This window comes from Nasonia vitripennis, chromosome 5 (assembly GCF_009193385.2).
Source record: "Nasonia vitripennis strain AsymCx chromosome 5, Nvit_psr_1.1, whole genome shotgun sequence".
In the NCBI taxonomy this organism is placed as follows: Eukaryota; Metazoa; Arthropoda; class Insecta; order Hymenoptera; family Pteromalidae; genus Nasonia; species Nasonia vitripennis.
Genome location: NC_045761.1, coordinates 3,264,847 through 3,283,482, shown reverse-complemented (window position 1 = coordinate 3,283,482; position 18,636 = coordinate 3,264,847). Strand labels below are relative to the sequence as shown.

Genomic DNA, 18,636 nt, shown 5'->3' with positions numbered 1-18,636 from the left:
TCCCCCTACCCCCGCGTCCTTTGTTCGCGCACGGCAGCAGTAGCCGCGGAGGAGAGCGAGAGTGAGCGCCGCAACCACCACCACCACCACTCCCCCGTCCGCGGCGGGACACACGGCCGGCGCTCTCTCGCGATCTCGAGGTTTCGATTTCGATTTCCTTTTCCCTCGCTCGCCGCTCGTGCTGTCTCTCTCTCTCTCTCTCTCTCTCTCTCTCTCTCTCTCTCTCTCTCTCTCTCTCTCTCTCTCACTCTCGCCTCCTCTCGCTTTCGTTCGTCCGCTCGTGTGCTGCGCCTCCTTTTCCTCGGTTCCCTTTCCTCGGCACTGCACGTATGCACGCGAGTAGCTGCTGCTCTCTAGCCTATAGGAGAATCCACCCAGCGCACACGCGGAGCCGCTGCTGCTCGTAGGAACAATCGATTACGAGCTCGCGCGGCCCAGTTTCAGTGCCGGCTATAAACGGAGTAGTCTAATGTATTCACGAGGCGTCCGCGCGTGCGTCTTCTTTCTTCCTTCTAATTATGGACTCGGCGCGCGATTACGCTTCCAAAAAGTCCGTAGCTGTGTGTTACATTGTATAGGTATCGCGATGCCTTATTTGCTCGGTAATTGGGTCTGCGCGTGGCCTGCAGGTGCCGATCGCGAGCTGCTGGCATTAGCATTGACGCGTGTGTGAGGTAACGATTGCAATAATAGCCTGTTCTCTCTCTTAGAGATTGAAAATATAATGGAATTATGCGTAGGCAAGAGAGAGCGTTTGATTTTCCAGTATATCCACGCACGAGTGTATGCGTGTGTTGAATGGGCACTTAACGGCAGTTGGGATTGTTAATGGATTGCGTCAGGCTCTCCTGAACCCTTTGCTAGATGGATTTCGAATTGCCACGCCGGCTCGTGATTGAGGTGTAATATTCATACGGCTTATGTGTTCGAGGAGTCGAGAGAGCTTATACACACCGAGTTACGGCTTGTTAAGCAACAATTTCATAAAACTGTATCGGAGCAGTATAGCACTTGCCCGATTTTAATGGTTTTTTATGTACTACATACACAAGTATTTCAGTTGCAAAAATGGCCTTTTTTTCACTTCGAGAAAGATCCAATTATGAAATGCATGCTCATTACATTATACACATCTCGGCGCTTTTTATTGACGCGCTGTACGCAACTATGCGCGCGGACCTACTTTTTTTCAAAATAATGTCATTCAAAATTAAACCAACACACGGTTATAAGTCCTCCTGAAAATTACGGCACCTCGTCGTCACGCTCGAACGAGTGATGTAATGCGCCGAGGCGTTTGACGATAATAAAATCCATAAGGAGCGATAATTTTGAATTTACGCTTCTAACGACCAGCGTTCAAACACTCTTCGGGGAAATAACGTGTTTATACTTGTTTTCGGAATCTCTCACCTTATACCAGGTCTGATTTCGCAAATTTGTTTTCAAGTGGGATAATTGACTCTCTCGCATCTGACTCGGTCGTAACTCGACGCAGTTGAATGTGAAATCAATGAAGACATTTAAGAGGAAAAAAATATTCTATATTACTGCGTTTCCATTACATCTTCAGAGCGTAATACGTCCTCTTTGGTAATTCGGATTTATCGCAAGGTCCACTGAAAATCCGAGCGAAGGTGTAATGAAGGCCTGTCCCTCGACATTCTATGTAGCGACGACTTTAAAATCGCAAATTTCCAATTACGCCGATTAAAAGCCGCTCGTTCCGCGAAATTAATCTTCCGCTCGTTATTTTTCGTCCATGCATATAACGATTACAATTATACAGTAAAATAAAAACTTTACTGCGCCTCGTTTGCATCGAAAGTGAAAAACGATGATTTTTTCCTCCAAGCCAGAGGTGAGCTGGTCTCCTTTGTCATTGCGATCAGAATTATTACTCAGCGATCAAACCTCGAAAAAAAAAAAATAACAAGGAAAATAAAAGCACAAAACTCGTTCCTGCAGTTCGCACCTCGTCAGCTGCGGCTTTGTTCGATTCGCTCGTCCGTGCCACAATGGCAGTCCCTCGAGAGAGTTCCCTCTTAATCGACCGGGCAAACTTTTGATGAGAATCGCCGCTTGATATCCGGGCACTTATCGCTGGCTGCTGCGCCAGTGCAACTCCACACGACGAGCCTCAGCCTAAAGGCTGGCATTGTTCCCGCGGCGATGCGCTTCTGCCGTCGAAACTGGGCCGGTCTATATTTTCTCTGCGCGGCGTGAAATCGCGCGAAGCAACTGCCTTATTTACAGCATGTGAGAGAGAGAGGTATGTTTTGGGGAACTTTTTTCCGGAGATTAAGAAACGCGATTGGCAATAGATTTCGTTTGTGCGATGCTGACGAAACGAGAATAAGAGGCATGTTTATTCCGGAGGGATAAGCGCCGCTGTTTACACGTACACGATCTCGGCGCCTGTATTATAAATCAAGCGGATATTTGATTAACGAATTAATAAAGCGCGAGCCGTATTCGGCGCTCAGTCGCGCAAATTATCCTGCAGCTCGTCCGCGCGATCGATCAGAAAAGTGAAAAGAAACGCTTGAGGTACAACCGTAATGAGGTGCAGGGGGTCAATATTCCCGTCGGATGATCAATTAAAGCGCAATACCTGGCGTGCAGCTCTCACGATCGGATGCCCGCGCGCGTAATAAGTCTCGCGGATAAAATCGTAAATTACGAAAAGAGCGCGCGCGGGCTTTCATCGTGGCGCATCCGCCGCCGGTGGGTGGGTCCACAGCGAGTCGAAAAATAAAATCTTTCACTCGAGTGCACTGCGCGCCGCGGCCTCAGAGTCGGTTACGTAAAGGACGTCTCGCTCGAGCGTGTGCAAGTTTCCTCTCTTACTCTCTACTCTACATACGCGCTTAGACAATTTCCAACGGTTGTACACACGTGTATCCGTTGACTGGACGGTATGGATTACATCTGCCGAACGTTTCCTGTATAAGCGTGTTTCTCATGGATTTCTTTTACATCGCTGTTGCAGGAATTTCGTCGCCGGGGTGCTGCAGTTCCAGCTGTACAGGGCACTGTGTCAAGCGGCGGGACAGAGGAATCCCGAGGATCCGCGCAAGCCCCTGCACAAGTGCGATTTTTACAGGAGCCCCGAAGCCGGCAGGATACTGGGGTAAGTGTTTTTAATTTTTTAAGCGCGTGGGAGTCGTAATTTATGTAAAAAGGTGAAACGACGCGTTAAAAATTAAGCCGACGAGGAGGTCGGAGTAGCCTTCCGCGGCGCGAAGATTATTTATTTATATGCTTGATTTATTCAGTTTTCATTAATTCCGAGTGAAACGCAGTACGCGTACACGTGACATCATCGATGCAGCTCCACATTTTATGTTAATCGCGCGGAATAGATAAATCACTGAATTGTCGGGAGCTGATGAATTATTAAAAGCGCGCATGACGTCCGATGTGGCTTTGGTCTCGCGTTGTAAGTAAAGTAAAAAGCCGCATCATTAAATCCCGGATTAATAATCCTCGTAGAGAAAAAGAGCTCGTGTAATGGTACACTTGTTTCGTAATCGAATTAAGAGCAAGCCCGCAACGACGACGAGTAGAGCTATATTCGCGCGCGTCTGAAAGATTTTAAAGCCCCTTACGAATATCCGACTTGCACTACTGTGCAGCAGCAGCACATTGCTGCAATTATTCATGGCAATGAGCCAGTCTCTTGTATCCTACTCGAGGAAACTGTATTTAAGCATCCAAATTACGATGTCGTGGCTCGCCTCAATTGCGCATACACGTGTTTCCTACCACAGCCGTATAACGTCGCGCTCCACCCTAAATCTCCCTGGTTCTACGAGCTATACATCGACTACAAAGACTTTTCCTCTCTCACGAATCTCGCTTTCGCGGATTATTTTTCGCGAGTGCGCCAAATTTTCTCAGAACTCGGAAGGACCGCCAACGAAACGGTCTATCGAATTAAATCGCGCGGAACGTGTAATCTCGTCGTTATATGCCCCCGAAGTCGAGCACTGCGATTATTCATTCCCCTCTCCCGCGGAGAACGCCGTTCGCGCGAAGGTTACGTTTTTCTCTCGGAATGCTCCAGTTATTTTTTTCGGAATAACTGCGACGATAATTATCCCGCATAATCCGATCTATGCGAGCCGACGCGCGACAAGGTTTTTCGCGACAGCCTGAGCTCGAGAGCGCCGCAGAGCAAATCCCCTCAGCCGCGGGCGATCCTAATTATCCTCTCCGGCTGCTATCCCAGCGGCTCGTGTCTCTGCGGCGCCGTTAAACGTTCGGACAACCGTGAGCTTCCGGTCAGTGCTCCTATCGCGTTGCGCAACCGATACATGCATTATCCCTGCGACGTTGCGCAAGCTGATCCGAGGCTCTTTTGGCCCAGAGCGACCCTTGCGATGCTCACATACGCGGTGCAGTGAAATTTCGGGGGCAATTTCCCAACATCCCTCGCGCGTCGGCGGATTAAACTCCCGTTATAGCTGAGCGCATACGCACCGCTATGTATAGTAGTGTGAAAAATTGATCGTCGGCGGCTTTTTTTGCTTTCCGAGGAGGATAATTGGGTCGAGTGTAGTCTCCGAGTGCAGCCGAGAAAAAAAATCGGGTTTGGCCGGTGTTGTATAAGCCGGTGAGGATTAAGAAATTTGCCTTTATCTCCGCGTAACGAGCCGGGCTCTTTTAGGCCGTTATGTTCCAAGGCCGAACGGGTTTTTTCCTCTCTTTTGAAGAAAAAAGGAAAAAACACGCACGCATGCAGGCGTCGTGGTTTATTCGGGCCCTTTGGAATGCTAGTTTCTGGAGCGCGACCCAGTTCCGCAGAGAGTTCGAGAGCTGCGTGACGACAGCACCAACGAGTGAGAGAGAGAGAGAGAGAGAGAGAGAGAGAGAGAGAGAGAGAGAGAGAGAGAGAGAGTAAAGAAATAGGCGATTAAAAATCCGCTGATTACCGGCGGAAAGTTTGCCCTGCAGCGTGAAAACAACTGTCATTGACACCCTTGCGCGCTTCGACCTCTGGAGTGCATCCATTTAACGCGTACGCTGCACACACGGCATACACGATGCAACGGGCATATCGTCGAGTTAAAACGTCGTGCGGTACGGAGCCGGCCGTTACATCTACCGCTCTCCGCTATCGGATGTTCTGAATTGACACATTACACTGTCTCTCGCTCTCATTGTGCAGTAACAAATGTCCGGTGTGTGTGTGTGTCCTATCGCGCATTCTCACAACGATTATTGCGCCGCACGGCCGTTAATAATAAAGTTGTACCGCTCTCCGCACCGCGTACAATACCAATGCAAAATTAGATAACTCGACGAGAGGGAGAGCGCCCGGACAGACCGATAATTTCTCTTTATTCCGTCACCGAGCAGCGCGCAAAAACCCGTTGCCACTGAACTTTGCCGCGCGCGGATACTTCGCCCGGGAGTACGAGAAAAAAGAAACCGCCGCGCGCAAATTCCTGCTTCCTGTGTGTATACCGAGTATATCGTGGCTAGCAACGTAACCGTTACGAAAAAAAATGCGCGTATGTCTGCGCGACTTGCGTAAGGATTATACACACTCGCAGAAGCGCGCAATGGTGGACGAGGAGAAAAACAATCGCGGTGAATTATGAAGAGGAAAAAGTGGACAGAGTATTGTCCTGCTTCGAGACAGGTGGATTCGGGTTTCCAAATATTCATCGGTTAGAAAGTATATGACGGATAATACGCGAATTTATGAGCGAGTGTGACACTATGGCTATCGGGTGAGTCACGCCTCGTGCGTAGACGCCGGTGAAAACGTAAACATCGAGCTGGAATGAAGCGACAGCTTGCCGATCGAAGGAGGTGATACATACCGATAAAACTCGCTTATTGTGGTAAACGCGGGATTTGTAAACTTTATCGATTATGTGTATCTCTACTATGTATACACTGTTGCGTGCCTCGCGATCGCTTGGGAAATAACCTCTTATTAAACAATTACGGGGCGTGCAGCCGCCGTTCAAAGCGTGCTAGACACTTTTGCAAAGCGTTTTCACGAGTAAAAAAATCTCCGCTCTACTGCGAAAAATCCAGTTTCTAATCACGACCACTCGTCCATTCGCTGCGCGTGCGCGTCCGCGTGAAAAATTCAAATGCACTTTCTTCGCGCTCTTAAAATCCCCTGTAAGCGCTGGTATTGGCACTGGTAGCCTCGTGCTTTCCATATAGCGGACGGTCCGCTTCATTATTTATCGGACGACTCGAATCTTCGAGGAAGTGCCGCTACGATGTATCTCGGATCGAGATCGGTATATTTATGCATGACGCAACGGGAGCCGAAGAGACGCTGAGAGAAAGCCGGCACGCAACTGCGTGCGAAAATAATCGCTTAATCCCGCGGTGCGCACTGCGTGGATTCTCTGCTTTTTGTTCGGCCGATGCATTGTTCGGACGATTCCGATGCTTGGGAACGGGCGGATTGAACCGATGACTCTCTTTTACGAGAGCTCGCTTTGATCGACTGCACGTACGCGTACGTTTTCTTTTTTACGCGTTGGCGTATGTGCGGCCTTAATAAATTACGAAAAGAGCCCGGATTTACGTATCCTGTATGCGCGCGGAGCTGCAACGGAGTTTTGACAGGTTTCTTTGAATTTTTTTTTTAGTTTCTAGATAAGGAACAATGTTTTTAAATATTTCACAAGAAGCCAAGTCTGATGTAAAATTTCGGGTGAGGCAATTGATTGACGATTAGGTATGTGTGTAGCTGCAGTCTGATAATCGGCAATCTTCTTATCGGGAAATTGTGAGCACTAGCAGAACCGTTGTTGCGACCGTGAAGTATAAGTCGGAAAAGAAAATTAATATATTCGCGCGCGCACGGCGAGATCGTGAAGTTTATGCGGCTCCTAAATATTTACGAGTAATATGCGCCTGCCGAAACCGTCATTAGGCGAGCTAACGCCTCAATCAAGCAGCGTTATAAACTTGATGTAAGTGTACGAGCTCGTGGCAAGGCCGATATTAGACCATGCTTTATGTACAGAACGAGAGTATGACTGACGTGGAATTGTGCGATAGAGCCGGCATAACACAATTGACTCAAGAAAAAATGTTGCATTAGTACATTTCGCTAATCAGCTTACGAAACGATCGGATATACCAAGTGTGCTATCGGTCATGTTTCGTGAAATAATATTCAAGGAAAAACGCGCACTGCACTTTTGGGAAATCCAGCCTAATAATACACGTCGAAACGTTCTGCCGATCGACGGAGTGAATTTCTAAACGGATCAACGATCGATTAAATCAAAATCGACCATGTGACAGGCCAAATTTTTCCGCTTGCTTAACTCGCGTGTACACCTTCGATTGCACAAACGCTCGGACACGCGTGTACGCGCAGGTTCTTCACGAAATTCAGTCGTCGAACCGTAAAGAACTGCTTTAAATTTTATCTCGCCGATCGAGGCTCGATATTCGTATTTACGCACCGCCGCGGAGAGATAAAAAAATCCGGTCGCTCTTTTTACGAAACTCGCGGCTGCTGCGGCTCTAATTGATCGGGAGAAAAATCGGGCGAAAGTTGTCACCGCGAATCGGTTCCCTCATAAATTCCAGCCGTCGCTACGCGACGAAAAATCGGTAATACCGATTCCTCTCGTTGCCACCACTGCGCACGCGGTTAAAAAACGTCCTCGTCACGATGAAAAGGACTGTTATATCAAACCTCTCGCTGCAATCGCTCGGACACATACTCGTGCAGCCACACTGCCGATTCTTATCTCGATCCGCGAGCGCGCGCGAATTCCCCGCGCGCTTTTGCGTCTATGAAAAATCGGCGAGACTCGCGTGTATATCTCTCAGTCTAAGCTTTCGGGCGTACTCGAGTTGATGGCCGCGAGAAACTCGAGACAGCGCGAGCTTTGCGCCGATTTTTCGGCGCGGATCACCGCCGGCTTGAAAATCGGTTATGTCACGCCAGCGGTATAAATATAACGTAACTCGCGACTATAAACCGTTATAGTCGAATTACATCCTTATACTGTCTTGATTTATCTCCCTACCAAGGATCGAAAGGATTTTGAATTATAATTACATTCACGTATACACGGATTGTTCGAATATATCCCGTCGAGAGAGCTCTAGCTTGTTTGTTTCTGTAATGGCCGCGGCCTGATAACTCCGGAGCCGACTCGCTCAAGGTCGAGCGAGCGTAACTGTCCAAAATAAACAGCGAGTCCGATCGAGCCGCGAGATTACATCGAATGCGAGATATTTAAATTTAAACTCGCCCGGCGAGGAGGCTTGTCTACCTTTTGCAAAGTTCGGTAATACAATGAGTTTTGAAAAACAGCGTGACGCAACTCACGGCGACCGATATCGTTTTATATCAAAGGACCCTATATTGCCCATTATCCTTAAGTGCGCGCAGCGGAGGACTATATGTACGTTATATTACGCAATGCGGCGTTGCCGAATTCTTCGGTTTTCGCAATTCAATCGAGCACTGCAGTGTGGCTCGGTGTACGCTCGCGGCTTGGAAAGAAGAGCGAAATCAAATCTGAAATTGAAGGATACGTATACGACGCGTTTTTAATATCCTCGAATATTCTCACAGACCAGCGGCTCGATCGTCGCGGATTTCTTTCGTCGGGCAAAAAAGAAAGTAGCCTCCGACTAATTGCCGTTTTCGGGCCGCGCGTCATCCCGTCGAAGATTGTTGACCCGTATACGTTACACTCGCCGCCTTTTTCGGCCGATGCGGGAATTATAAAACTCTGGATTAATGCGCTGCTCTTATTTCGGGACCGTCGTTTTTACGTAAATAAAATTATGCGCGCGCAAAAACGGATTGCCGAGAGCTCGAATTGTGGGAATGACGAGGTGGTGGTGAAAAGCGCTGGGAAATCCGCAGTTGCGTACGTGTAGGAGTCGAAGATCACGTTCCATCGTGAGATTCCGTATGCTCTCGAAGGGAATATACACACACGGCAGCTTGGCACGATCGATGATCGCAGCCGGGAGATAAGAGCTCTCGAGCTGTGTACGTGCCGGCTGCAGTTTATTCGGCGACGGCGCGCGAAATGTAGAGGTGGCCGTCCCCGAGGCGCCTAATGGAAAATTAAAGTTTATGTACGATACGTCGCGCCGAAAGGGCGTTGGATAACGCCGGCCTGCTGCCTACATTGTTGTATCTACAAAAGTCGAGCTCGTTGTTTTGCGAGGAGGCGAATCGTAGAAGTGAGGTCGCGGCGTTCACGTTGATTTTGTCGAGAGGTGTGATATAATTGATTTGTGTGCAAATCGTGGAAAAACGGGAGCGAAGCATTGTTCGTTGGATTAGCTTCGGGTGTATTCTTAGGTACATTCGCTTCTGAACATTTTTCTCGAGTAGTCGATCGGCTTTTCCAGTGTATACATACGCGCGTCGAAGAGGAATAATGCATAACCTTGCAGGATATCGACTGCAGCTCGTCTAGCCTTGGCCAGATTACGATACAAAAGCTGCGCGGCACCGCGTGAAAGTAGGCGTTGCGACGGAAAATATAAGTGAAAAGGATTTGCGCGCTTGAATTAATTATTATTAATTCAACGCCGCAGACAGCGCTCTTCCATCAGCTCTGTGTGTGTTATAAGTCCGATGAAGTGGACAGGTGTCCGTCAAGTGCGAAAAACTGACTTACCTTGTCTGTTTTCCCGCTTTCTTTTTCCGCGATTATTTGGGTTATATACGCGCTCATTTGCGTAACGCGCGCTTGTATGCACCTCAGAAGTTAGCTCGATCCAGAGAGACCAGTGTCATTACCGCAATTTCGCAAGGATTGTAATCTGCTTTGGAAAGGACCGTAGACAGCTGCGCAGAAAAGTGTAATTAACGCGGCGTCAAAAGTGAATTCCTCGCGCACGCGGTTCATCGATGTATTTACCCCAATCAATCATATACCTACGGCGCAATTCATACATGTTGCGAAAGCGCACGCACGCGTACATGCGTCTTCTTTGGTGCACTTCCGACGCTGGAAGCTGCGCGTTTGCGACATGCAGCAGGCAGTGTATGGCGCTGTTTGTTTTCGAAATTGTCCGATGATTAACTCGGCCGTTTGTCTTTGTACTCGAAAGTGGAATGCAATTGTGTGGGTATTTATCGAGGGCTGTAACTTTGCCGTATGCGAAAGATGTATCGGGCACCAATTTTCTCATCGCCGTATATTAATTGTTATCTCCCCCCGAAACGTAGCTCGCCGGCCCCATAGCACGGCACCGCTGTAAAACTCGTCGCTTATAACCGCATGGGCAAGTGAGTAATCGCGCGCGCTCTCCTTTGCTCCGCAGATAAACGCGCATTATATACTTGGCCGTAACTAAACCATAGCGGCGTAACCGCGCTCTCGGCATCTCTCGCGCGCCTGGCCGTTACGCCAACGTTATATTCCGTTCACGATCCGCACCACTACACCACACACGCACAGCGCAATTCAAGTATATACATTATATTGTAGGCTTCGCTTATACGCGTATACATACACCTATACACCGGAAATTATGAGCGCCGATAAATTATACTCGCGGCGCATAGCGACAGACATTCCGGCTTTTTTCCCCGAGCGACGTCCGGTTCTCACGGACGAAGCCGTTCGTATACGGCGGGGGAGGCTGTGTGTTGCGAAAATGGATTTTTGCGTAGGATATCCTAGCCGCGAGGAGATTCGGGAATGAACTTGGCTTATTGTGGGTGGAATTGGCCTATTGCTTTGTCGCGGGAAAGACGCGGATCTGTATAACGGAAACGATATTCTCTCGGCGAAAATTACGCGGCGAGATTGCGATAGCACACAGCAGCTCACTTCCGCTTTATAAGCGTCGCCGTCGTTGATTCGTACGTTTAAGAGTATGTGTGCGTGTAGGAAAAATAAATAGAGAAACGAGTCGCAAGCGCGCGCACGTAAGAAGTTTCTCTCTCTTTCGACTCTGTTATACCTGCTACACACGCGCTGCATGCGCTAATGAGGATGGAAAAACGGGCCGAACGCCGGTTAATCCGAATACGATGTTCGGAAAGCACACGACATTAGAAGGCAACGCTCGGACAAAGCAATGCCGTATATTATGCAAGTTCAAACGACTTTTTCCATACGAGCCGAAAACAGCCCTGGACCGGAAAAAAACGATGTAGACGGCGGAAAGGAATCCTATCATTTTGATACGCAATACACCGGGCTCCTCTTTGACGCCTTTATTGCGAAACGCTGCGCTTTCGAATTTTCCAGGTGACAATTTCCCTGCCCACAGTCACATCATTCGCATAGTCTTCTGGCATCGTCCACTACATCGTATTATATTCCCTACGAAATTCTATGCGATTTATCGCACAATTTATTCCACGCGCGCACATTACAATATATAATATACACGCAGCGAGAAAATTATCCGTAATTAGACTTTACATAATTAAATTACGTGGGAACGGATGTATGAACATTTTTCCGAGCAATCGCGAAAAAAAATGTGCATCGCAGAAGTTAAGTTTTATAAACGAGAATCTTTGTCTGCCGCAGAAGACTGATGGAACGAGGGTCTTCGGTGCCCTGGCAGGACGTGCTTTTCGAGGCGACGGGCGAGTCGAGATTGGACCCGTCCGCCCTTAGGGAGTACTTCCGGCCGCTCGAAGATTGGCTCCGCACCGAAAACCTCAGGACCAACGAACTCGTCGGCTGGACCTATGGTGAGTACACGAAAAGAAAAAATAAAAAAAATAACAAGTCCCTCGGGTGCAGTTCGAAACTGACCGATACGCATCTCGCGTATTATTTCACCGCGGAAGTTATCAATGATATACGCATCGGTGACAGTGTTTCTGTGAATATTACTTTCACGCTCGATTTTTGTCGCGACGAATTCGATACTCCAGGACTTCGCGCCCGAGAAATTTCAACGGACGGGATATAGCTGGCTCTTGTATTAAACAGCCTTATTAAGTTTCGGACCAGTTATCTGATCTATAAACGCAATGCTTCCCGAGAGTCTACCTTCCGCAGTGGTTATGTAAAAAGCGAATCGGCTGTATAATTAATTGAGAGATCTCGTATGAAAATCTAATTATCATTCTAAACGGTACACACACTCGAGGAACAAACCGTATACCAATTAAATCACGAGTAAGACAAAAGCCCGGCTCCGATCGCCTTGAGACGCCGTATAACACCGCAGATCCAAGGAAAAATAGCTGCTCGAGCGTATTAAGGACCGAAAAGGGATATGGATGAGGAAATATGTGCGGAGAGAGAAAGAAGGCTTAGGTTCTCCGGTTATACTGTCCGCTAATCCCTGCGCAGCAAAAAGGATATTTTCCTGAAAACTACGCGACGGCTGTACAACGCGGAAATGGAGCTTTTTCTTCCTCTCCTTAGCAGTATATCCAGGTCGATTGAGTAACGTTAGCCTATAAACGTGACGCAATACAGCCGCGTGCAGCTCGCGCATACAATTTCGAGCAAACGTCGGCCGCGACCTATCCATCTTCCCTTTAATTATCGGTCGCCAACCCATTCGCAACAACGGACTCATTCATTCGGCTGATGTATAGCACACAGACGGACGCGCATTCCTAGCGTGACATAATATCTGGATGATAGGAACGCGATAAACGCCAGAACTGCAGCGCGAATCTTAATTCGGCGTGTAGGCTCGCTTACCCAACGTGTATACATCAGACGGAGCGAGCTCTCGTTATTTAATTAAGTAGGTATAGCGCGAGTCGAACTAATCATTTTACGATGCAGCTCCTGTATGCGGCGCATTGGAAGCCGGCCAGAGAACGAAACAGCCGCGGTGTTTTCTCTTCCGTTCGATGCTTATCGGGCAGATTTTCACTCGCGACTCGTCATGATAAATCGTCGATCTAATGAACGCGTGTCGTTCTGACCGCGGAGCCTACTGCGAAGAAAAGTGTATCGGTTGACGAGCGGAGAACTCTTGGGGCCATTGTGCGGCGCGTGTGAGAAACGCTCGCCCGTTGCGCAAGCCTCGCTATCGCAAGTGCCCCTCGGCCGATCTGTATACAGGTATATAAGTGTATAAATAAATGTATACGGCTGTATAGAAGAAGGAAGAGAGCGTTCGAGTGGGCAAGAGGCCCCCATGTATACTTGTGGGATTGTGTGTCTCTCGGCAAGAAACTGGCAGCCGGTTAACGAGCTGGAGGGACTTATATTCGTTTTCCCTGTTTCAGACGGCGACTACTGCAAGCGCAGCATCGAGACGGCCGGTCTGGAGGTCTACGGCAGCGGCCTGTACCAGGGCTACTACAACAGCGGCCCGAGGGTATCAGGCGCCTTGGGCAACAGCGCGCTCCTAGGCCTCCTGCTGACCCTGGCCTTATCCTCGTTCTAGCACCAACGCACCAGTTCCGTTCGAGAGTTGCCTCATCCGCGTCGAAGACGAATCGCTCATGTCCCGTTTCTTCTTGTCTACCAAAAAGTCTGCGGGAGATCATATAGTAATATAGATATAAGGCACGTCGAGAGAATTTAATTAAGAACTGCAGCGATCCAAAGACTCGTCGCTGGTCCTATCATTGTTATTATTATGCCTACAACACATGCATACAGCCAGTCCCGTGTATATCTCTAGCGAATAATACCGAATGGAGGCATAGACACAGGTTATAGCTCCGGTAGCGCAGCCGAGGATTACGCGACACGAGAGTATAGCGCGTATACAGCCGAAGTTGTTTCACAAAGGCGCGCTCGCGCCACAGACCGCCGGAATGCGGAACGACCATACCATACTCTCCCGCTCCCGTGTGACATTAGGCATTATTTCTGTCGCAATAGCCCGCGAATTCGCCAACGACTCTCTCGCGACGTCCCCTTTAATTATAGAGCCGTGAGCACGCGAACGGATATCTATATGCGAGTGTTGTAGAGTTAATTAAAAGGATTTAATTTAAATTAACAGCCCGGTTCTCGTTTATACTCGGGCCGATCGATTATTCAGCTTTGACTCTCAACTCAAGCGGCGTACGTGCTATTTTAAAATCACCTCGTGTATGCACCTACTCCCGCACAATAGAGCCACGCGCGCATATTCCGAAAAGCACGACGGTCTTTCTCTCTCTTTCGCGCTTTGCGCAATCGGAAGAGCGGAAAGTGCGGCGCGAGCGAGTGAGAGAGAGAGAGAGAGAGAGAGAGAGAGAGAAAGAGAGAGAAGGACGAGCGAACAATGAGCCGTGTGTATAGAGACTTTCACCGTTTACACCGCACGCGGACACTTGCCGCAAAAATCAAGGCTCTGGACGTGATCCGGAACTGCCGATAGTGTATACGGCTCTATCTCTAGAGGGAGATGCCAAGGACAGTCCTTACGCGCGAGAACAATGCGGCGTAGGATCTTTTGTGTGTAAAGCTGAAGGGTTTCATCCGATGAGTATCCTCCACAGCAGACGGGCCGAGCGCGGAATGGATCTGGGAATTCCGAGCGTTCGCTAATGGCTCTGTGTGTAAAACGGAACTAGTTCGCGAGTCGCGTAATCATCGGTTTATATTGTGCTGCAGCTATCGGTGTATATACAAGTGCTCGAGGAGATTGAATTAAAATCGGCTATTCCCGATTCTATACCATAATCGATCGGCGCATTAGGCTGTGCACGCTGATTATGTGGTAACTTCAAAACACGCCGTGATCGCAATGAAACGAACTATACGTACACACACGAAACCTAATGGTTATGCAAGCTGCGCGCGCGCGGCTATAATAACTTGATTGATTCGTCGCGAACAAGTTGTTATCCGAGTATACAAATCCAGACGCCAGATTAACATCTATATGTGGGTTGTGTGGCAGTTTAGAAACAAAGAATGGAACCGCACTCGACCCGACGACCTATCGAAAAAAAGCCTCATCCTTGACCCGATCAATCCTTGTCGACTCGCGCACTCGCAACAAGAGTGTATACACATAGACAATTCTCCCCTTTCAGCATCGCCGAGAAGGTCCAAAGTGGGAATGTGCACACTATAGACAGCCGATACTCGCCCGAAGGAGTCGTCTCGCGTAATTGACGGAAATATCGCTCGTATTTAAATCGACGACTGCTGGAGCCAAACAAACGATTGCGCAAACGCGAAAAATAAGCCGCGATTTTTCACTCTCCTTTTACATAAGGAGAGTCACTTAGCGGCACTTACTCGATCGTCTCCTTGCGACAGCTACATATAATGGACGAATCGTCGCGAGAAAGTCTGTACACTATCAGCGAGAGTCCATCTCCGCTTAATTGGCGCGAGACCCACAAACACAATTCGAATATCAACGAACGAGGGCTCGTAGAAAACGAGCAAAGCTTCTCGCCTCGCGTTTTCCTCCGATTTTCAGCAGAGTTTTCGTAATTTTACAACGCGCGGCTAATGACAGGTGCGAATTCTCAAGAGGACTTGCAACACGCGCGAGAGCAGCGTATCCTCGGCTGCGGCAAACTACTTCTTCTGTTTGTTGTTATTTCGAGAGCTAACACTGACGACTTCCTTACCCGACACTTTGATACGATTAACATGTAATTATATAGACGAGTAGCTGCGTTACAAGCGACGAGAGAAGCAGGTGGATCTTCTTTTTTTTTTTAAGTATAGCTAGCCGAGTAATTGTTGTAAATATACATAAGCGTTGTTTTATCGTGCTATATATAATATACTGGATTATTTTATTATGTAAAGATTGGCCTGGTAAAGAGGCCGTGTGTCGTGAATCATTTAATTGTGTACGTTTGTACGTAAGCGTAACAAATAAATCTTTCCTTGTATACAACGACGAGTCGTCGATTTATTCCAATCCATACCCAGCACATGTATAACTCCTTCTGCGATTTCAGTCGCCACAGGTTGACTTTTTTTTCTAATTCGTATAATAAAACGATAATATACCCATCGAGCAGATTATATTGCATTACTCGGCCGACTAGTATCGTATTAATTCGAAACGAGGTCACCCATTTTCTTTTATTTTCTATTTTCCCTTCGCAACCGCGATCTCCTCTACGCTCGTAAAACGAAGAATTATACCGGCGCCGCAGAAGCGAGAGTATACGCAGGAGAGAAGAGAAAGGGACCGAAAACCGACCTTCCCAAGGACTCCTCCTCGCGGAGTGTACAGCCCTTCTTTGTGAGACAGCCCAACGACCTCGGACGGACGCAGAGAAGACTCTATGCAGACGTAACACACGCTCGTGTGCATCGGAGAGCAGTACCTATAGGTGCAAAGGTGGCACAGCGAGTCGTGAGAAAAGCCAACTGCAGCCGATTTCGCAAGGCCGCGCATGTATTTGACTTTCAAAGCCAGCTGAGCTCCGCAAGCCGTTATAAGTATATCGAAACCAATCGTTAAACCCGCGAGAGAGAGAGAGCTTTCACGCTCGATGTACTATATTTATAGGAGAGGTAACTCGATGCGTGTTTTTTGCGCTAATGCCGTATCGGCTTTCATTAGCGAAGGAGGATTACGGGATCGGGATGGATTTTTAGCCCCTCGTTCGGGAATTTATTATTCATCGCGAAATCGATTTCAAGCCTATACTGCAAAAATCAACGGCCGCAGTCGCGCGAAATTGAAGCTAGCGGAAAAAGTCGAGGAGAGGAACGTGACGGGAATATCCGGTGCTTTTGAAATCGCAAATGAGTGCATCACTGGTCAGCAACAGCGGCGTCGAGTGTGTACTCTCGGGTCGCAATGGAATAGATTGGTCGCAACAATCATCCTATTAGGCCGCGGGGGGGCGGCCGACGATGCAGCGTAACTTGGCTTCGCGTACTGTTGCCTGCATCTGCAATGATGCGCCTCGAGAGCCTCGTTTCGTACGAGTTTGTACTTTGTGCGTTATGGGGACGCGAGGGATGTTTGAAAATTGAACGGTGTGCCTATCCGATTGAACTCTCTTTTCTGCTAATCATAAGCATTCGGTTGCCGCCTATCGCTGATTATAACATTTCCCTCTCGTTACATACTTACGTTCTATATGTATGTCAGTTTGGATTTCTTTCAAGATACTGACCCTGTTTAGACGCTTCAGCGCGCGTAATCGCTGCAACCGGACAATATCGCCAAGCCGAGTGAAAATACGGCTGGTAATTTATCAGCCCCATACGCGCCGGCTTTCTACTATATGCAGCCGGCAGCTCATAAATCAATCCGGCAATTTTTCCAGCTCGACTCGAGAGCGAGAAATAAGGGACATGAAAAAAAAGGAAGCCTAGACCGCAATAGGCAGCCGGTTTGGGTGTAAAGTGTCAAGAGTCGAGAGCCGGAGGTCGAGGGTAGCTGTATTTACTGTACAGCTCTTGCGAGCCTTGATCAATTGAAGGTCAGAGTCGAGAGGGAGCTAATCGTCACCTCCTCTCAGACCACTTGATGATCGCGCGAGTGTAATAATAATATGCGGGTGTGCGGACATGTATGGCAAAGGGTTACAACGGAAACATTGCAATTGAGTGTTGTTCAAGTGGCTTTTGCGGAATATTTTAATCTGCCGGCGAGAGGCAGGAGCAATGTGCGAACGAGAGTGTGTGTATGAAACGCTACGTTTATAGAGCGGGATGTGAAAGTATACGGATATTTCGCCTGGTTCTTTTATTCGTAGCTTTTAAACTGATATTATTAGAACTGGTTGCGCGAGCCATCGAAGCGTTATAATAACGAGATGCGGCTGGGAAATTAATACTATTATACATCGACTTCGATGAGAACACAACAACCGCAGCTTCACTCTCGAGTTGCATAACCACCGTAAAATCCTCTTTATTACACCTGAAAAAAAAACGCGTAGACGTCGCCGCAGTCGAGTGCCTCATTGAGATCGTAAGCTTCTTCGCGCGTGCTCCCGAAGATCCACCAGGGACTCGCTGAACTTGCCCGCGAAGGGGAGAGTCTACGTGCTCCACACAATACCAACTGCGAAAGGACAGGAAGAACCGGCCCCTAAACGCTTGCCGTTGCAAAATATTTTTTTCGCGCGACGAAACATTTCCATCGCAGCTCTCCTCATTGACTCGAACGAGCCCGAGGTCCACTTTTCATTTTCACGGCTCGTAGAACAGCATATTCGGCAAAGCTTGCAGAGCTACGCAGAAAAGGCAGCGGATATACAGCGGAGCGCGGTATAATTTCCAATTAAAATTCCCGCCGCGTCGCTCAGCGACTCTCTATACATCCGCGCGATGAGACGCGGTTTTTCTTGCTTTTATAGCGGAGCTGACGCATAACGCGATATATTCGACCGCGCGGTGAAAGTTTTTTTGTTCAGGAAGTTCGCGTCGTTTTCGAGAATATGCGTATAGAGAGAAGTTTTAGGAATCGTTCGCGCGTACGAAATTGCCGCGATTCTCGAGTGTTTGCACAGTAGAGCTTCGCGCGAGAAAAGTTGCGCGGAAAATTAATTAATTGTAACTGTATACACGTTTCATACGGCGTTACGCGTGCATAATATAACGGTTTCTCTCTCGCGCGCGAGCGCGTGTAATGTTGTGATTTCTCGAAAAGTATGCGCGCGTGTGTGAGTGACATAACGCGCAGCAGGCGACGATAAGCCGGTGCAGTCCTAATGCGTTATATTTTATACGGAGGGACAACGTGTTATTGGAAGCTTATAACTGTATATAATTTTTCCCGCGAAATGCAATAAGTGAA

The 18,636-nt window shown here is 48.3% G+C and overlaps 1 protein-coding gene across 1 annotated transcript in view; it reads left to right on the top strand.

Moving 5' to 3' along the window:
* LOC100123549 (angiotensin-converting enzyme) overlaps positions 1-15,768 on the top strand; it is a 35,525-nt gene extending 19,757 nt beyond the window's left edge. Inside the window, exons 10-12 of the mRNA XM_001607148.5 lie at positions 2,993-3,133; positions 11,520-11,686; positions 13,193-15,768. Of these exons, the coding sequence (XP_001607198.1) occupies positions 2,993-3,133; positions 11,520-11,686; positions 13,193-13,353 (469 nt within the window). The 3' untranslated portion in view covers positions 13,354-15,768. The remainder of the gene's footprint in view (positions 1-2,992; positions 3,134-11,519; positions 11,687-13,192) is intronic.
* The last annotated feature ends 2,868 nt before the right edge of the window (positions 15,769-18,636 follow it).